A 22,000-nucleotide genomic window follows, 5' to 3' on the forward strand; every position below is an offset into this window, starting at 1 on the left:
AAATACTTTTGTTATGTACTTTGGAGGTATAGTCCCCAGTAAAAAGATCCCTGTGGAACAAGCCACCGTCTTCCGTGATGCCCAGTGATGAACAACATTTATAAAATACATACTATGGCCCTGCAAACTGAATCCACGCAGTTAAAAGTCAGGCGAGCTGTCACCACTGGTGCACAGAGCATGGGTAGTGACAGGAAACAAGTGTGAGGAGGCTTCTGGGCACTGACAATGTTGCTTGATCTGGGTATGTCCAATTTGTGAATATTCTTTAATTCACACACTTCAGCATGTGTACTTTTTAATGTACACTGTATATCAAAAGCATGGCCTTGGAAAAACTAAAAGCTAATAGATCGAACCAAAGATGAGTATATGACCTGAGCCTGATTAACACACAACTCTTCACCAATGTGTACTACTTAAAACACATACGCACAAAATCCTTTCTGAGATCATTCTGGAAATGCTACAACTCACTGATATGATGCTTTGGCATTACTGCCATCATAGTCACTGCAAATTCATCAAGTTTTTAAAAGGTTAAGGATGAACAAAGAGGAAAATTGGGGAGAAGACACTAAAAATGGCAGTAACATGCTAGTCAATTTCAATGATCTCATTTAACCTTCCTAACAACTCTGTAGAAAAAGGGACAATCACTCCAGTTTTGCCAAAAAAGGCAACAAGCATAGAAATTCTAAATAAACTGCCCAGCGTCAATTTATTTAAACTATAAAGAAGAGAGTGATAACACAAATTCAAGTCTGACTCCAAGTCCTTGAACACTACCCATTATCGGTTATATGAAATAATTTATTTAAGCTTTCTATACCTCAAAATATTTATATCTATTTTTCAGAGCCTCAATAGTTCTTAAGCTTTCTTCATATTGCTTGTCTTTAGCCGCCAAAAGGGATTTCAGCTTTTCCTTCTGAAATGGAAGGGAATAAATGCAGAACAAAATCATGCTGTGCTTGAAATTGGGTTAAAATTATATTTTAGAAAATATGAATTACAATTATTTTGAGGACTGCAGCTAATGAATTCTCCAGCTTGGTGGATTTTTAACTATTAGTAGAGTTGAAAATTTATACAAATACACTAATAAAATATGTAATACGTACAACTAATATTATGAAAAATTCAAATTTCTGTTTGTTTTAAATCTTATTATTTTCATTTTTTAAATAATTAGAATTTCACATCTTTTCATGAAAAGCTTCACAGAAAACATTCAGACACAATAACAACAAAATGCCTACAATAACCTGTACCACTATACTCAAAACATCCTTTTCCAGTCACATGTAGGTTTTGTTTTTCCCTTTGAGCAATGACCAGAAATAGAATCCTGGTCTCCATCTAGATTCAGGCCTTAAACCTCTACTGCAGTACCATATTCCATCTACATAATATTTCACAGCTTTAAAGTAAAATGTATCATCCTACCTCACTTTCCAGATCATCAGCAACCATTACTTCCTAAATATAAAAGAAAAAGAAATGGATTTTAATTCTTGAAAGTTTATTTTAAAAGACTTGAGCTGGGAAAATATCTTTTCGAAAGACCAGCACGTGTCTTTAACATCGGGGGCGAGGGTATAAGAAAATGTTTCTGTCTACTAGCGATTCTGTTTGTGAGTTGTCATTCATTCTTCTCACAAGGTTCAGAAGCACTTTTGGTTCTTCTGAGAACCCATCCACGATCAACTCCTAGTTGTTCTTCCTCCTCACGTCTTTCATCCACTCCTTCCTCTCCAATCCCATAGCCCCAACTATATAGTTCAGTCCTTTGGTATTACCACATACCAACAGTATTCTCTGTTCTCCTAGAGAACATGAAAAGTTTCATGTAAAGATCCGAGTAAAGTAACTGTCCTCAAGGGCAATGACCCAATTTTACCTCCTTTAGCAACATGACCTGACATGACAGGTGATCGTTAACAGTTTGTTACCGATACTGATTACTGGTGGTAGAATAGTTGTGGATGTTTTTTTTTAATTATGAAGATGATTTACCTCATTCAGCTGTAGTTGTAAACCATTGACTTTATCCAATAATATTCTCTGTTCTTGCTGAGTTTTTCTCAACCGATCTTTCAATTCTTCATTTTCAATCTCCAGATCCTTAAATAGTAAAAATAACAGGGGCTAGACCAAACTTAAAAGAACAATTCTTATGGAAGAAATTTTAAAAGGCAGTTTGCTATCACATACAGATAAGTACATACATAAAAGAGCTTTAAATACAAAGACACAATAATTTCAATGACATAAAAGTGACTTAAATCCATACATGAGAAATAATACTGAAAATTACAGTCTTATGATAGTTAATGAATACACGCATATACAAGACAGCAAACCATCATGATTCTAATTGAAAGTAAAAAGTCATCTGGAAATAGAAACTAGCAGAAGAAAATGCCATGTTAAATGTTGCTTAACACCTCTCAAGTTGATGAGACTGTTCTAATGCTTTGATTAAACTAATCATCATTTCAATGCTCTGAAAAGAACATTTAATGATCCAATTTAAGGCTACATAGTTTCATAGTTTACATAGTAAACTATGAAAATCCAAATACAATACTTCTGTTTTAGCATATGGAAAACAGCTATTCAATTTATACTTTAAGGGTATTTCAGTCATAAAATAAACCATTTAATTATGAGATCTTCCTCCAACATAATCCACATAATAATTATTTTTTGAACACTTTGCTAAACATAAAAGATAAAAAGTGCTAAGTGGTTAACAAAACTATTTTTCTTAATCAAAATAAAAAGCACTTTGAGAAGAAGTTCTGATTGTATTTTATTTACATTAATAACCATCATTTTATCACTATAATTATTTAAAATGAACAGAAATTTATGACTTACAGCCCAAAAAGGATATCTTTAAGTCAACAAAAAGTTACATAAAGTTGTTAAATTATTTGCTTCCTAATATATATTAAAACAATACTTTCTGGAAGATAATACTGACCTAAACATTCTTATCAAAAGTCAATTCTTTTAGAAGGGGTTGGACAAGGAAATAGAATCACAAAACATAACAAGCCAGCCTTCCTTCCCACGCTCACTTCCCCAACATTTTCGTTCCCTTTCTTTTCCCCCAACCCCACTACAAACAACACTGGAATTCTTTGCAAAGGAAGATAACTTATTTTTTTTAATCTTTTTACCTGAAAGTTTTGATGCTCCCTCTGATTTGACTTCATATTTACTTCATCTAACATGTGCGTCAAATTTCGCTTTAGTAAAACAAAAGAGAACAGAAGTTAGCCAGTATGAGAACACAGAAACATACATTTTCCTCAACAGGCAATAAGTCCACTAGTGACTTTCAGTTTATCCAACATCAAATTTTGCTGTACAGAACACAAGGTGGCAGTGTTCCCACTCAAAACTCCAAATGGAAAGCATCCTTAAGGATACAGGTTTTAAATAAATCAAGTATACTAATTTATTTTGAAATACTAAAAAATAACACAATTTAAAATCCTTATTGTTAAGGATCTATTTTAACCAAAGTCACCAGATTTTGAACAAGAAAATTGGCACTAGACACAAAACTAAAGCTGCGCTATAAAGCATCATCAACCATTCCCAAAGGAAGAATTTTAAAAAAGGAGGGGGAATTACATTCATGTTGAAAGAAAATATGGAAATTATTTCTTTCTTTTAGCACGGATGAAATAAAACATCAAAGGGTGCGGTAAGAAAGAGACAGATAATCCTCTGACCAGAGCTGTATAAAAAAATCCCTAAATGACTTGGTCCTGTTTTTGTATACTTCCTGCTTTGAAACCTTATTCCATTTTAGTGACTTGCTTTAACAAAAACACAATTATTAAACAAGAGAGCAAATAACCTTTTTTTTTAATGCAAATTGACCTTCAAAGCTACACAATAATTTAGAAAGTTATTTCTTCCTTTCTGAGAGCTGAAAAAAAAGCTAATGCTTTAATTCTTCAAAATAACGCTTTTCATGTTTTGTCTTATCTGTTGAATTTTGTTTAAACTATGATGTTCAGATTTAGAATTAGAGGGACAAGTTCACATTCAGAAGACACTCATTCCGCATCTACCCTTCGGCCCACACTACATTTTTCGCCACATTCCTTCCACCAAAGGACTGTTCCTCACCTGGAATCTGCCCAGTCTCATCACGCCACGCTCAGCCCCCGCCCACCCACCCCAGGCCTTCCCTTCAGAGGGCCCTGTATAACCTGGCCCTGGCTCCCTGCTCCTGGCTTCTCCCGCTCCATCACCTGCACACCACCCCTGTCAGTCTGGCCGACCGCCCTGGACGCGTCAGACAGGCTCTCTCCTCAGGGGCTTGTCGCTGCCTCCGGGAGGCGTCTCCCACACAGCTGCCTAGCTCCCTCATTTCCCTCAGACCTCTGCTCCAATGTCACTTCCTGGGAGAGGCCTCTGCTGACCACACAACCTAAAACAACTTTCCGTCCTCTCCCTCTTCGTCTCCTCATCCTGTTCTGCTGCTCCCCAAAGCATCTGCTATGATACTGCTCACCTGCCTGTTGGTCCTCGCTCTCACTAGGCTGGCAGTTAGGAACTGAACAGGAACTGGCATATAGTAGGTACTCTGCAGATATCTGTTAAGCTAATTAAATAAGTCTCATTTTTTAAACTATGTTGTAGTCTTCTTGAAAAAAGGGGTTATATGACCTTTGGTACTAGAAAAAAATCCTCTTTACAGAATATATTTTTAATGTATTCAATAAATAAAAAACAAATGAGTTTTATTGTTCCTAGCAGAATAGTAACTCCACGTATTCTTTTCGATAACTCCTAGAACATTAAGCAGAATACCATTTCCATATTAATATTCAATAACTTTTAAAATATGTGTATTTCAGAAATCATTTTTCTATGATTCCATGTGAGATGGCTGGTACAGACATAACAGAGTACATTTTATCTCCCTCTACCCCCACTTAGTTTATCTGAGAAATGGCTTGAAAGAGTTGCTTCAGATGGAAAAGAAAAGTGACAGCAGACATGGCCCATGCATGAATGTATTACTTCATTCTGATGGATTCAAAAGGAAAATATGCTTTAATATAGCTTTCAGATTCAGGTGAGAGGCATGGAAATGATGCAGAATGATGATCAGAATTGCTCAGAAGGTACCTTTTTCTTCGGGGTTTGGAAGTGCTCAGGTTCCCCTCACTAGAGAAAAGCTGGGAGCCTGGAAGGAAACAGCCAGCAGAAGAGGAAAGCGCCTACGCTAGCTTTTGAACAAGATGGGTAGAGTGCCGTCAACCAACCCCGCTTGTAACTCGAAGAGATTGGAAAAAATGGTAAGACATTTACTGAGACTGGGACACAAAACCAGGTTTAAGTAGTAATTTGATAATAAAATTAATGCAATGTACTATGTTTTTTTGTTAAAGAAAAGTCCTCATCAAATAAACAGAGCAAAAAAAAAGTAAAGAAATCAAAATGTTAACAGTGGAGTTGAAATCACAATATGTGATCAGTTCTGAATTCGGTTTTCTTCACGTTGCATTGGAAGAGTCTCCCCATAATAGTAAGTATTTGGCTCTGTCATTTGGGAGAATAGAGAAAAAACTATCTATGATTTGTTAGGCTAAAATTCATTATGTAACAATCTCAACAAGGTGTGATGTCTCATACTTCAAAGAGCCGGATGTTCAAGGGCAGCACCAGGAAGCTGCTTATGTCCCATTGGATACATTTATTATAATTAAGATCCATTGTCTCAAGCTGAGTGAGAATATCTAGATAAAGCCTCCTGATCTTAACACCTAGGTTCTACACAGTACGACTCACTGAGGAGAGAGAAGAGCATGCATTTAAACTCAAAACAGCATGTAAAATCGTTAACCACTTTTAGTAAGCACTTTAAATTGAATAATATATCATTTTTAAATTAAAATTAAGCTCTACCTGTTGTAAAGATGGTCCTTTCTTCCAAAGTTCTCTCCCTAAAGATTTAAAGAGAGGAGGAACAGGGAAACAGCAGGTTAACTTGGGTGGATAAGAATTCCCTAACTATACAACTGAGTCAATATTCAAGAATCAAACGTTCAAGTTTCCTCTAAAACTTACGACTTTACAGTTAAAACAATAGTGAAATATTCATTTCTGCAAAGTTTTTGTTTTTTTTTTGCTATGACAACACCCAGGTAGATAACATTCAGTGCTAGGAAGGGGAGCTTCACCCTCCTCATCAAAACAATATATACCATGTTTCCCCAAAAATAAGATCGGTCTTATGTTAATTTTTGCTCCAAAAGACGCATTAAGGCTTATGTTCAGGGGATGTCATCCTGAAAAATCATGCTAGGGCTTATTTTCCGGTTAGGTCTTATTTTTGGGGAAACACGGTATTAATCAAACAATTGCTTTGACTCTTTCTACTCAGTTCTTAAATAACTGCACAGCATAGTAGCGTGTACTGACAAACCAGAGAATACATGAGGTCTGACAATTAAGTTTGAGAATTTGCAACAATGTTGCTACAATGTTGCTAACCTTTATTTAGTATCAGAGGGAATATTCATGATGAATTTGTACCAACTGGACAAACAGTTAACCAAGTCTACTATTTGGAAGTGCTGAAAAGGCCGCGTGAAAAAGTTAGATGACCTGAATTTTTCGCCAACAATTCATGGATCTTGCATCACAACAATGCACCAGCTCACAGGGCACTGTCTGTGAGGGAGTTTTTAGCCAGTAAACAAATCACTGTATTGAAACACCCTCCCTACTCACCTGATCTGGCCCCCCAATGACTTCTTTCTTTACTCGAAGATAAAGGAAATCTCGAAAGGAAGATATTTTGATGACATTCAGGACATCAAGGGTAATACGATGACAGCTCTGATGGCCATTCCAGAAAGAGTTCCAAAATCTCTTTGAAAAGTGGACTGGGCACTGGCTTCAGTGCATAGCTTCCCAAGGGGAGTCCTTCGAAGGTGACCGTAGTGATATTCAACAACGAGGTTTGCAGCACTTTTTCTAGGATGAGTTCGCAAACTTAATTGTCTGACCTCCTATGCCAAACACACTGCCTCAAAACAAGTGACTACAACGTGAATATGCAGAGCCGAGGTATGGAGAAAGACGAACTAATACTGTGTCTCGGTAGTATAAAGGCTGTTCTGCTTCTTGCAAACTATAGTTCCACCATCTAAATCTTTAAAAGCTACTCCTTATTAACCTGGACTTTTCTAGTTACAGAAAACTGCTGGTACCTTTGGTGGTATTTTCCGATGCCGTCTTTAGTAAGGTTAGAATGTCCAGATTGTCGCCAATTCTCGCATAGTAGGAACTGTCATGGCCCAGGGCATCCAGCAAGCTTACATCAGCACCATTTTTAATCAAGACTTCTACAGCGTCTTTGCAACCATACTCGCAACCCAGCATCAGAGCAGTTCTAAAGGAAAGAGGGAAGATTAAAAGACCTTGAGAAAGATCCAGGAAGATACTCCAGAAATCTCCAGAGCAAATGTTACTTTAAAAAGAACAAATGTTACTTTAAAAAAGTACTTGTTACAGAGTCAGATTTTACTCTATATTTTTATCTTATATTTTAACTTCACTGCATTTATAAAAACATTTGCTTTGTGTTTTAGTTGGCAGAGCTAAAATCTTTTATCACTTTATATATATTTGTAACTTCTACTGACTACCAAACCACTTCTGTTCTTCCAGTCCTACTATGTCCTACAAGTGAATTACCACAAAAGCCTTCCACAACTGCTATTGTCACCCCATTTGCTCAAAACCGACAACACTAAACCCAAACCACTGAAGCCCCTTCATGAACTGCACCGCACCATACAAACCTCCCCGAACAATCCCGGCTACTCCAAACAAAACAGGAATCAGATTCCTGTGCCTGAGTTCTCTGCTTAGAAGAGCCTTGCTTCTCCTCCCTGGAGACCTTCACATCTTTGCACTTCATTTTAAAACTTGCCTACTCAAATATACCTTCCTCGATTTATCATGGACCATGGGTTTATTCCGCCATGACAGAATCATCTGCACTTAAACATTAAATAGAATACCGGCAAATAGTACGGTAGTAACGTAACAAAACAAATCATCACAGAAATTGAGAAAGATCTTAGAAATTACTTGGTTCAATTTTTTATTCTTACTGCTGAGGAAATCAAGACCTAATAAAATGAAGTGACTTATCCAACTCTTGTCTTCCAATTGTGAAGACTGGATTTCATAAGGAAATGGATTCCTGCTTTTGCTGTGTTTGTTCTATTTCTCTTTTATACTGCCCAATAGTTCCTGGTATACAACTTTATACACAGCAGGCATTAACAACGCTTTGGTTACTAGGGGAAAAAAGGCTATAGGTTGGACAGGAAAATAAAAAAACCTGAATACAGAGTGTCAGAACCTAAGATTTTTATTTTTAAAACCATCGGCTATCTAAAAGCTACTCCTTATTAACCTGGACTTTTCTAGTTACAGAAAACTGCTGGTACCCTTGGTGGTATTTTCCGATACCGTCTATGTAATACACATTGCCCTACCTCATCAGTTTTGTTGTTAAGTTCCAATGAAAAAACAGAGACAAACATGCTTGGAAAAATACAAAATCTATAAAAAAAAAAATAAGGCATTATACGTGGATCTACCAGACCATGCCTGATACTAAAATTTATTTTTAAAACAAAGTTTCTCAGTCATGCTCGAAACCAAATTAAAGTAGCTGCAAAAACAAAGTAATACCAAAAAAGTCACTTTCTTAATAATCACATCACTGATTTAATTGCTTAAGAATTTCCTCCTTTGAGATGCCAGAACAATTAAAACAATTAGAGCTATAAAATCTGATACCTAAAGATTAATTTATTATACTTCTCTACTTCCAGTGAAGGACAAACAACAGGCTACATGTTTAGAAAAATAAAATTAAGTCAAAAGAAGCCAACAACTTCACTCAGAATCATCTATAAAATCCCAGAAACTTGTTCTAAACTATCCTAATATTTCAATAGTGGAGGGGATCTATTTCAGATACATTGTTGTCAGAAGCTTTGTGACCATAAATATCAGAATTATAATATAGCAAGCACCGTGATACTCTCCACCTAGAAAACGGGAAAGGGAGAATTACACTAAAATAACATCAAATACAGACGCAAACATAAACCAAGGGAATCCGAGTGGGGAATGAACTCGGTTTCAGAGAAGGAGGTAAGCACTTTGCCCAGGCAGGGTAAGGTCAGAACGCACCGGCCGAGTCTGTACTGAAACATTCAAGCTCTAGGACCCCGGAGAACCACTTTACTTTCAAAAGACTCGCTAACAACGAAGTGGGCTGCCGATGTAATTTTGTCGTCTTCTCCCTTGTATCTTATTTGAGCCCACTTCATTAAAGACTTTTTTTAAAGCTTAAATGAACTGGGATATAATTCCTCTTTCTTCAGGTCTCTGACCCAAACACAGGCCCTAATCATTGCCTGGATTCTGCATTTACCCTGTGATCTTCCCCTATGGCCCTCTCCTTCCTTCTACAGCAGACTCTGAAGAAAAAAAGAAGTGGTGCTAAGTACAAGACGGGGAGAATCAAAAGGGATGGAAAAGCCAAGTCACAACAGCAGAATTTCAGAATCACTGTGCATCCATCTGGCGAGTGGGGAGCTGTGATAAAAGAATTACCTGTTTTGTTTGTCTCTGGAATTAATATCCGCTCCTTTATCTATCAGCAGTTGACATATTGTTGGCCTACACATCTGAGTAGCCAGAACAAGTGGTGTCCGTCCATCCTAAGCAACAAGAAAAAAGCATCAAGACAACAAATCTCCCAAAACATAAAAGTCAGAATACATGCGTTGAAATGAGAATAAATATAAACTGACTTACTACATCTTTGGCATTCACCAAGGAACCATGATCACAAAGCAGCTGTATGCTAGAAGGACAGTCTGCCATAGCTTTGAGGAACAAAGGAAAATGATGAATGGTGAACATCTGTGGGTAAGACACGTGTTTTGCTAGGTCCACAAGGTCTAAGTGCTTCAATTTCTAAACTATCAAGCTTCACACCCTTCACTCTCAGTTTAGCATTATAAGCATCAATTTTCTATTTGAAAATGGATTAGACAACATCACTTCATACATTTTGTATAACTGTTAGGACCAACGAATACTATCATCTTTGTAGGAGACAAAAATATACTGTTATTCTAGAAGTAAACACAGATAAAAATCAAACTTAAATTTTCTATTTATAGTATGTTTTTAAACATGCTTATAACTGACTGAGTCCTTGGAGTGTTAGCTCAGGTCTTTTTTAAAAATCACATTCTTTTTTTATAGAAAAGCCACAGTAAATAAATTGAGACTCATACAATTCATATTTCCTTTTAAAAGCAGATATAGCAATGCCTGCCCTTAATGATGCAAAATAGGGTCATTTTGCAAAAAATTATAAAATTGCAGGATGCTTCTTCTCTGACGAACACTAGAGTTATATTTGTGTTAGGAAAAAAAATATTGTTAAATTCATAAAATTAGGATGGGGTTTAGACTCCCCATGTGTTTTTTTTAAAAGCCTGAGTTGATACTAAATTATCAGCACAAAAGGTACTGACAAAGTCAGCATTCTTTTTGTGTATGTGAAATTTAATAGAATAAAACCAAACACACGTAAGAAATTTAAGTAAATGTTCATTTGATGTCTTTAATCCAGCAAGTCTTTCATATAAAATACATAATCAATCTTCAAAAAAGATAAACTGAATACATTAATTCAGGAACTAGAAAATGAATAACCATTCAATTCCAATTAAAAATAAGAATGAAAAAATGTAAAGCATAATAAATTCCAGAGTTATGATATATTGAGCAAGTACAACCACTATTAAAGGTGCTATGATGGAGAGTGTCAGCTGTTTACCAAACTCCGATCACTCTTTTCTCCGTGGTAGTAAACCTGTCTGGGCACGTGGTGGCTCACCTAGAGACCACAGTTCCCAGGGTCCCTTACACGTAGGTGTGATCCCCTGAGTTAGACCATGCCAAAGGAACCTGTGCTACCTTCTGAGTCTAGGGTTAAAAGAGTGGTTATACATTCCTGCACAATCTTCCCCCTTCCTGTTAAAAGGAAAACAGAGGTGCCTGCTATCAGCTTCAGCCTTAAAGATGAGGACAACACCCTAGGCAATGGTAGAACTGCAAAATGGAAGAAATCTGGATCCCTGAACGACCATATGGAGCAGAGGCACAAGCCAATCTGAACATCAGGACTATGATACGAAAGAAATAAATTCTGTAGTTTTGTTTTTAAGCCAATGTTATTTTATAGTGTCTTTGTCACAGCAGCCTAGCCTTAGCCTAAGACAAATACTGCTGTCAGGTGCTGCTAGAACAAATCAGAGCCCAAAAGACAAAGCTGCACATCATCCAGGAATCCTAGTAAGCCAACTGGGTTGGCTTATGTATCCTCTCTCTTTGGGAGGGGGTGCAGAGTTCTATGTATGGGAAGTAGGGGCTTCGGTAATATCTGGAAGGCCAGAGGGTTAGACCGTTGCAGAAAATACAATTTGTTACCAAACTCTGTTCTTCCCTTCTTCTACAGTGTAGCAGCCTGGCCATGACTGGTCACCTAGAGACTGCATTTCTGAGGCTCCCCTGCAGGTCAATACAGCCCACTGAGTTTGCTCTGGTGGATGGAATATGAGTAGAGGGCTATCTACACTTCCAAATCTGGGTCTTAGACTTCGGGCACGTGCTTCTCCTGCCCTCTTTTCCCTTCCTACTAGGTGGAACGTAGATATGACTGCAACCCTGCTTCAACCACGCAGTTGATGAAGATACTCAGAGACAGAAAGAATTCAGTTCATGAATGACCTTGAGTCACTGGTCAGCCACTACCACTTAACATTTTTTTTTATAAGCAGCTGACATTGGAGTTCTTCTATCACATAAACTTAGTCTTCATTCTAACTTCACCCATGCACCTATTGAACAAATACTAAGATTTCAGTTGATTAAGTTGTATCAGTTTTAAATATGGGAATAATAAAATTTATAGCATACTAAAAACTGCATGTTTAATGTATACATTTTGATGAGTTTGGACATATACATATATTGCGATACCATCACCACAAACAAGGGACTACACATACTTATAACCTCCAAAAATTTCGTCGCGAGTGTATGTGTGTGTTTATTTTGTTTTTGGTAGCTTTTTCTATGTGTGATAAGAACACTTAACATGAGATGTATCCTCTTATTATATTTTAAAGTGCACATTAATTATGTATTAATTATGTGCAATTTTGTATATAATTAAACCTCAAAAAAGCATAAAAATAAAGACGGGGAAACTGAACATTGACTAAACAACATTGAAAACATTTCAAATGCATTAAATGTAATAATGGTATCACACTTAGGTTACAAAATAGAATCATTATCTTTTAGAGATACAAATTGAATTGTTTATGGATCAAATTATATGATATCTTGGATTGGATTTAATATATGCCAGTGGAGTGGGTGATGGTATGGATGAATCAAAGTTGGCCATCTGTTGACAACTGTTTACGCTGGGTGACGGGTATAGATGTTTTAATATAATATACTCTCTAATTTTAGGTATGTTTGAAATTTTTCATAATAATTAAAAATAATTATTAAAAATCATTATTAATGTTGGATTAATTTTCTAAAAACTAGGAAAAGATGGTAGGAGAACAAAAATATCATGTGACATATATTCATACTTCAGCAAGTAACAAAATCATTTTTAAAAATTCCATCAAGCACAGCCAATAAGCATTACAAATATATATTTTTAATGATTTTAAATTTAATTTGAATTTGTATTGATGATTCCACAACTGTACAAACTTGATAAGGACAGCACTTATGAATCTAGGCTTATGTTTTTATTTAAGTAGCACTACAAAGTTATCATAAAAAATAAAATCTATACTGACTCACAGGGGTCACTGTGAGGTTCAAATGATAATGTATGTGAAAATGCTTTGAAAATAATAACATTCTACACAAAAATAAAGAATGCATTGTGTAAAAAAATTACACCATCATAAAAGCACATGAAATGTAAAAAGAAAAAAACAAAGAAAATTGAGGTATGAAAGTTTGAAGGACATTTCAACCATAATGCATTTTTAGTGCAGACCACTTTAATCTACTGCAGATATTCCACATATGTGAAAAGAGAGGGTCAATATTTTTTCTTTCCTTTGGCCTTCTAGTAAACAGCAGGAATGTCAGACTTAGAAGAGTGGCCACAGGTCAGACTGTATTACATTCCAAAAATACTTACTATCTAACTTTAAGTATTTTAAGACACCTAAAGAACAATACAAACAAAGAACAATACAGATAAATAAACAATACACAAGTATGAGTAGTAAAATCTGTGAAATTATTAGATATAAATCTTTTTAAAAATATAGCACATTACAGTGATATGAAATTCAGCACTGACACCTCTAAACCAAATAGTCACCACCACCACCACCCTTAATTAAGAAGTTACTACATGCCAGGCACTATTTATGATTTAATTATAACCACTTGTTGCAGTAGTATTAACTTCATTTTGAAGATGAGAAAAATGAGATTCAGAGATGTCAATTAGGTAAATGTAGTTTTCAAGCAAGAGAAGTCTTCCTCCCTCCCATTGTCCTGCCAATTCCCTCTCTCGCCCCCTCCCCGCCATCCTCCCCTCCCCTCCATTCCCCTCTCTGCTTGGAGCTCCTTGAGAGCAGGATTGTGGTTTACTCATCTGCACACTTTGAGTATCTACCAAACTGGCCTGTAAATATTGGCTGAATGAATCTTTTAAAGCTGCACAATCTAAAATATTTCAAATTTAGGTAAAAAAATCCGTACTATTCTGTTTCTCCGTGAATTATACGAATGTATGCAAGTTAAAACTTTGAAATTAATTTAAAAGCCTAGCCATTTTACCAAACTTTTGTTTCTGTCCAAGGGAAGCCTTTGCTTACCAGCATCGTGGAGTGCGGTTCTTCCCTGCTGGTCCACATGTTCAGTGGGACAATTGTACTGTTAAAACCAAGAAGTGTAGTTATCCTAAAGAGTGTTATTTTAAAATTAAATCTCTAAATTCAAATGAACAGCTGTTATTTCATCTTAAAATATTCCATTTATCAAAAAAAAAAAAAAGCCCACAAAGACTGCTAGACAAGCCACTAAATATTTTGACATGAAACAAATACAATAATGTTACACTGTAAATTTAACACTATTTCTCCAACAGGAACACATGGTACATTACAATAGCCTGGGATATAGAAACTATGTTATTGTTTGTTTGCTTTTTGTTTTTAATCAGCAGGAGTTAAAGCTTTAACAACTGAATCCGAAAACCAAACGAGTTCTGCTATTAAATATAATGTCAAAAATGTTTACAGAAATGTATCACTGGACCCTTTCATTGAAAATTCTGCCCACTCATTCATAGGATTCTGTGGCTACCTGATTACAAGTTTAACTAACAGTTAACATTGGTTAGTGTGAGTTACTGGTTACAGAGCTACATAGATCCTACGCTGTATCACTTTATCTTATGTTGTCTAACAGACAACAGAAAATTCCAATCTCCATCTAATGTCAACAGGAAGGTCACGTCTTTGTTATTTATTTTTAATACACTGAGTTATGCAACTCACTTCCTTCAGAGTTTTTGCTCTTTATTGTTCACATTCTTTCACAAATGATGGAAAAAAATATTATGTAAGCTAAGAGTCAAAGTTAGCCTACTATTTTCTTTGATCTCAAATTCCAAAACATATCTATTATTTGCTGTCGAAATAATAAAGCCAAAACATGAACCGCTTCTGTTACCTGCAGGAGTTTCTGTAGGCACAATGCATGTCCGTACTTTGCAGCCAGGTGAAGAGCATTTCTTCCTGTGAAAGAAAATAATTTAAAATAGATGTGAACTTTCGTAGAAATGTCATGCACTGTTTCAAAATTATACTTAATTTGTGAGCACGCTCTCAGTTTCTAAGATGTTTCACCTGGGTTGATATTTTAATAAGATATAATGTACACACTTCCAAAACAATGACAGTGGGAAGAAAAATTAAATGTACTCATACAAATGCATAAAGAGTAAGAACTTTGTCTCATACATCCTGTATTTCCAATACCTAGTGTAGTGCCTGAGACAGAGTAAGGTAACTAAATTTTGGCAGAGCAAAGGGAGGAAGAAAAAAAAAGAGGAAGAGAAAAAGAAAATGGGGAAAGAAGGGAGAGAAAGACAGCTAGATTTCTTATAACATTTCCAAATAGGCAGTGTGGACACTAAAATGGAGGAAGTTAAGTGATATAAGTCAAAGAAAGGTATTCTCTAATTCCTGTGCTTCAACTAAAATTCTAAGTTCATTAAGAGGCCGTGTCTCTGAAACTCAGACTTGTTTGACTATGTGTATTAAAATGTGCAACTTTAAAGGAAATGACAAGGAGCTGCGCAGAGAGGTTACCAGATAATCTGCAAGATTAACTCTGAATACTGAAAAAGGTATTCAGAGAGAATATTCTATCTCAAAAACTCACAGAGAATATTCTATCTCAAAAACTATTTCTCCTAGTTACATTTCTTTACACATACATCTCTCTTGGATGGTGAAAGATGTAAAGGTTTCGCCAGGCTATTCCAGCTTCCGATGTTTAATGCTCTTAACTTCCCTCTAACTTCACAAACTTCTTAAAAAATGATTTGACTTCACAAGTAGACATTTCTGCTAGAAAAGAAGTTGTTTAAGTTCTGTTCCTCCTGGAGAAGTGAGTAAATTGATTTCCAACGATCATTCAGCATTACATGAGTTTAGATCAGTGGATGAGTTTTCCTGAGTCTGATCACTTCTGTGTAGCTGACTAACCAGCTCCCGGAACCAAAGGCAGTGAGTCGGGGTCTTTGAACAGGTACAGACACAAGACACTCATCCATGCCTAAAACCCCCTGGTTACAAATAAGTCAGAGCGATGATTTCAAAGTTCAATGTGCTACTGTTCATGCACAAGTTTCCGGGAAACATTTTACATGGTGAACAGTGGCTAGAATAACTGTCATTTGCACGGAAAGTAAGAGAGAGCAGGAAGTGGGATGGTGGGAGTAGGCGCAGGAGTGACAGAACCTGGTGTTCAGCAATATGCCACACAAACTTGGTCACATAAAAATGTAGCGTCAGGTATTTCCTTACTTAAATTCAAATCTAGCCTCTTGTGATAGGGCAGTAAAAGTCAGGGAAACAGCCGATCTAAAGCTTACCACCGTGAATTATACCAAAGGTGTGTATCTGGCAAGACCTGGTCACAAATATGTCAAAACCACACTAACTTGAAATCTGGTTATTTACAATATACATTCATATTTCTAGCAAATAAAGGAATTAAGATAAAATACATAGTTTTATAAATCAAATTTTTATCAAATAACCACATCTGGATTACAACAGACAGGATAACAAGCGAGACAAGGGCCTTATCCTCAGGAAAGGACAACTGTAAGGACAAACGTAATTAAACAAAGCAAATAAAAAAATGACTAAACAACAGCTAAAACAAAAGCCAAAGGTAAGCAGTGTATGTCAGAATGCGGTATATGAAACGATGTCTGCTGGGCTTGGGAAGCATTTGAGCTTGACCTGCTCTGAAGGAGGGAGGGCAAAACTCACTAGTCTGGCCCCTCAGCAAAAAGGTCCAGAGCAGAGAGGACACAGACAAAAGCAAGAAGGATACTTGTTTGAATTAGAATCAGCACAATCAATTTAAAAAGTCTTAAGAGTTCTAAAGAGAGATGGTTAGTCCAAAGTTTCTAAAAATAAATACTCCTCTGCAACAGTGAAAGCATATCTAAGTAACAGACTCATTCTTTTGTTCCTTCAAAGGGGACTGGTAAGTAGTTTGGACTTTAATTCAGAATTTGACATAGCTTTAGGTAGTTTCCTCATTAACTCAGTTGTAATCTCTCTCTCCCTCTCCCTCCCTTCCACTTCAGTACTGGTTAACGGCGATATTTATTTGTCCACCCATGGAGTCATAGGCGAAAATACTAAAATTGTTAAAGAAATTCTGTTCTTGGTCACCTCCTATCTAACTGAATAACACAGCAGAACTGCAGAGACATAGCTGTCACGAGTCCCAGAGACCTGAGAGTGGTTTTCCTGATGACTAGAAAGTCAACACACTCACTGAAGAAAACCAGCAGCTATAGTCAAATACGTAAAGGTCTCTCCTGGGATGGGCACACAAACTTACGCTGCGAGAACTTAAAAGACAGACATGGGTATGATGTTCAAGTTCAAGCAGAAGATGTGGTCAGGGATGGACTTAAACCATATACAAGAAATAATTTTTTATAAATACAGCTCACCAAACAGGAAGACGTTTCTTTGTAAGGCCTGATGGTTAAGGACCATTAGGGACTCACGCCCTCGACGACTCTGGGCCTCACCACCTCTGCGGTGAGGCAGGGACAAAAGGAGTCGGTACGTGGAAAGCACTTACACGGTACGTAAGTGTGAGCTGTTCTTGTGACGGTCATTCCCGGTAATGTTGTTGTTTAAGGCAGTCAGTCCCATCACAAGACGTGCCCAACCAAATGCCGAATGACATCACAACTTTCACGGTGCAGATACTGGACAGTGTGTGAGCACAGCTAAATGGCCCCTCACAGGTCTTCAAGATCCGAGATGTCAGGATCCCGGAACACTAATCAAGACCAGCATTAGACTGCAGGTCTCCACCTGCTGGTCAGTTCAGTAATCCTTTCTACTCAATTTCCTGTACTTGACCTCTCCCCAAGGGCAGCTCAAAAGCAAACCTTTTCTCAGCTACTTAAAAGACAGAAAAGGCAGGACTTCTCTTTTTAAATCACATTTGGGTCTGAGCAAGAACATCAGCAGTGAGCACTGCCTGCGTCCTCCTCCTGTCTTGTAACTGACTGTGGAGGCAAACGTACCTGCGGTATCACTGGTCGTGATGTCAACTCCATGTATAAGGATGGCATTCAAACACTCAAGATTCCCCTTTGAGGCCACGACATGGAAGCTGAAGGAGAAGAAAATACCTGTTATGCCATAGAAACCACCAAAGGTCATCTTAAATGTTACCCTAATGTCACCCTTTCTTCAGCAGACACACACACACACACACACACACACACACATACACACACACACACTTTAAAGGCTGGCGCGCCTATATATTTAATACAAGAAAAAAGAAACCTATTCCATATGACTGGAAAACTCATTTTAATACAAATGTATGTAAGAGGCCAATAGTTTCTAGAAATACCGCCTGAGAATCAATGGACTATCCCAATATTCAGGAGTCTCAGTAACAGGAAATTTATACGATAGTATCATTAACTCTATAGATTATTGCTTCAACAGTAAAGGCACTGGTGCTTGGAGCTTCATAAACGCCCTGAAGCATTTCTATCCGCCGGCGATACCAATAAAATAAAATATCTATTTTGCTTAGTTTCAAATATACTGAAACTGCCAAAACAAAGAAGTGACAGCTGAATGCTAAGGCCAACGAGAGATCAAAACACTATCCCTTCTCTTTGGGATTATCAGATTAAAAGCTGGCATAGTTCAGAACAACAAACTAAGCTACACTTGAAAGCCATAAAAGAACTGGCATCATCTTCTTCCCCAAAAGCATCAACAACTACCACCTAATTCTTCCTTTTGCTCCTGGACTTGTATGACTGGTTGAAGTTTCACATAAACAGGCATCATTGAACAAGTTCCCTAACAAGACGAGTAAAGCCTGCTTAAAAAGTAACTTTGAGCGTCAAGTATTCCAGATGTAAGCTGGAATATCCCATTGTTTCTTTGATCATCTAATACTTTATCCATCAACAAACACTGACAGAAACACTTCGTGTGCAGTGAGAACTGACAGTGAGTGCACTCCACCAAATCCAAACTACTATGTAAATACAGTAGGCAAGGACGCTGAACTCAGGCTGAAATGGAACAGAGGTTTCAACAAATACTATAACCTCTGTGAAGGTGCCAGCAGACAAAGGATGTGCACGTGCCCCGCTGGGTGCCTGGATACTGACACACTGTGTGTCAAACTCTGTCTCCCTGACCTCACCACTTAAACATTTTACGTTTCCCCACCCCCTGGATTAGTATTTCTAATCCCCCCACCCTGTTCTATATTATTCTACATAGAACTATATATACATTGAGGGTTGCTTTTCTTTAGTGTCTACCAATCTCTTCCCACTCAACTATAAACTCCATGAAAGCAAGGATTTTGGTCTGTTTTGTCTCCTATTATATTCCCAGGACCAACTTAAGCACTAGTGAGATATGGACCCTCATATATTTGAATTAACTGACTGCTGGGAGACCGAATCTGGGGAGAGTTTACAAACTTATTTCCATATAATACAACACTCAGTCTCTCTATTAGTATTATAACTGATATGAATGGAAAGTAGAGACCAAGCACAATTAAGTAAAGTAAAGCAGATTTGTGTACAGTTGGAATTAAAGAGAAACAAATGTTTCTGATAAAAGGGATATAGCATTCGTCAGGGTCAGTCAGATAAGTTCTCCTTACAGAATTAAATTGCTGTAAGCCTGACGGTATCAATTAATCTCTGTAACACTGAAGGGGTTACACTATGCAATGCATCATGACAACCTTTTGAAGTGATTTCCTTCAAGCAAAGGTTTTTAGTCTCCCAACAATCTTGGAGAGATCATTTTTTGTTTGCGGGTTCCCATGTCTTAGCTCACAAAATTAGGAAGATGTCTTTCTTCAAAATAAATCAAATTATACTAATGAAGTATGAAAGGGCAGAAATCACAACAAATCTGCAGTGCACTCCCAATGCTGGTGTGCTATAAATAGCAGATGTGCTTCAGAAAGAAGCTATATGAATCATTAAATTGTATGCAAAGAGTTGTAAAGGAAATTGGAAAAACTGCTTTATGGAAACTCTTCTGCAATTAAAAAAATCAATACGTTTTCTTTTTTTAAACAAGCCATGGACTTCGGCTTCTGTAATAGGAAATCCAGGCAATATGGGTAATCCCTACCTCTGAGCACGACTAGAAAAGCTGCATAAAATATAAGACATATGTTTGAAGGCATCAGTGAGCTAACGAGATAGTAAGAAGGTACGAGGCCAGGCTGCAGGGAAGGACAGACGAGGTGAGCTTGGTGTTTGAGGCCACTTTGGGCCAGAGCAATTGCTGATCCCAGAGAAAACAGCTGGGAGGCTGAACAGCACTTCTCACAGCCTGAGGGGATGGGGAGGCAGGAATCGGAATCCACAGCTCTCCAGGGGCAGTGGGGTTTCTTGGTGAATCTGCCCCATTTTGCATTGGCGAAGGACTACACCCCAGAAGAGGTGAAGAGGAAGGAAACAGATCCTTGCAGTGACTATGGCCAGGCTTCAAATACTTCATTTCTGAAATTGGACTGAGCTTAAGGAGCACACGCTGCTTTTGTCTTTACTTTCAAAATTAACCCCCCACCCCCCGACACACATACAAAAGTCATCCAAAATAAAATTATTTGTATCATCACAGATAATACAGAAAATATATTTGTAACACTTTGTATATTTGACTACATATGAAATGTTTTAATTAAGGAAGAATACAGTGTGTGTGTGAGTAACAAAAGGAAAATACTTTACCCTATAAATCCCAGAAAGAATTCTACCTCCTATGGTGAAAACCCCAAAGACTAAAACTACTCAAATATTTCAAAAACTAAAGTTCATAGTTTACCAAATTACACCAGATTTTTATAACTCTGCCCAACAAGACAATTTCACTCAAAATTGAACTTTAGATCAAAAAATTCTAAACAAAAACTCAAGTAACTATTCACTCAAAACATTCAAAGCGTGGATGGACAGAAAGAATGGAAGAAAGAAGGTTTCACTGAAGATTTGCATCGCAAAGAAGATTCCCTTCATCTTTTAGTATCTTGGCATTTGGGAAAAAAGAAACACGAAAAACAAAGTCACTTTTAGATATCAAATTTTCACGATTTTCACTGTGAGCTCTATCTACAGCTTAAAATTTAGCAAGAATAGGAGCAGGACTCAAAATAACCAATGTTTCTGTAGCGATCAAATTACCTACTTGATAAAACTGAAACAGTATATAAAAATTGGAAGCTTTCAAACATATTGTTCTTAAAAACAACTTAATTTTTAAGTCATGCTTTGCTATTTTTACTATTCTTGAGTATCTAAGCATTCTAAGGTAGCGACCCACATAAAACATTAACTATTCACTTCTTAATATTCCTCTCTACATTCAGTATCTGGCTTCCAGGTACAATATTCGAAATAAACTCATGCAAGCGTAAGATGGAGAGGAATTTTAGGAAATGACTTTTCACCTCGAACTTTGGAAGGTTTCCCAGATATGGTTTTACTGCTCTAAGTACAGCTGATGGTGACGGAACCTGGATCTTACTAACTAACCCTTTAACCCAGCTGCTCCCCATCCTGCACAGGAAGCAGTGCAGGCAGGGGAGGGCTGGGGGAAAAGATAAGCATGTGAACAAGCCAGGAGTCCGCAGCCTGGGCAACACAAAAACAAAAGGGAAGAGGAACATGTCTCCCTAGGCCACAAAAGTGATTCTGCTCCCCTTTCTGTTCTCAACATTCTCATTTAAACTAAATGTCATTCTCATTTACCCAAGTATACAAATGGACTGGGAACTGAGAGGAAAAGAGTGTAATTTATTAAACTCTTCCAAGACAGAAAACTTGTGTTCACATACCAGCTCTGTGACTTTTGAGTTTAGACCAAGTTACTTAATCTCTGTAAACCTTTCCCCACTTCTTTTTGAGGGCCACTGCGAAGATTAAACAGGATAAGGAAAATGAGAAATCTGATCAACGAGATGCACCAAACACCACAGAATGTGGTTTGCCACAGGGCCTAAAGAACTAGACCATTAGTATTAC

At 37.1% G+C, this 22,000-nt stretch overlaps 1 protein-coding gene across 1 annotated transcript in view; it reads right to left on the reverse strand.

Moving 5' to 3' along the window:
* Nucleotides 1-22,000, reverse strand: part of UACA (uveal autoantigen with coiled-coil domains and ankyrin repeats) — an 84,387-nt gene that overhangs the window by 14,972 nt on the left and 47,415 nt on the right. Inside the window, 11 exon segments of the mRNA XM_033107969.1 lie at nucleotides 833-931; nucleotides 1,450-1,482; nucleotides 2,020-2,127; nucleotides 3,192-3,260; nucleotides 5,944-5,981; nucleotides 7,254-7,435; nucleotides 9,685-9,791; nucleotides 9,889-9,959; nucleotides 14,016-14,073; nucleotides 14,875-14,939; nucleotides 17,996-18,084. Coding sequence (XP_032963860.1) covers nucleotides 833-931; nucleotides 1,450-1,482; nucleotides 2,020-2,127; nucleotides 3,192-3,260; nucleotides 5,944-5,981; nucleotides 7,254-7,435; nucleotides 9,685-9,791; nucleotides 9,889-9,959; nucleotides 14,016-14,073; nucleotides 14,875-14,939; nucleotides 17,996-18,084 — 919 coding nt within the window.

This window comes from Rhinolophus ferrumequinum, chromosome 6, assembly GCF_004115265.2.
Source record: "Rhinolophus ferrumequinum isolate MPI-CBG mRhiFer1 chromosome 6, mRhiFer1_v1.p, whole genome shotgun sequence".
Taxonomy (NCBI): Eukaryota; Metazoa; Chordata; class Mammalia; order Chiroptera; family Rhinolophidae; genus Rhinolophus; species Rhinolophus ferrumequinum.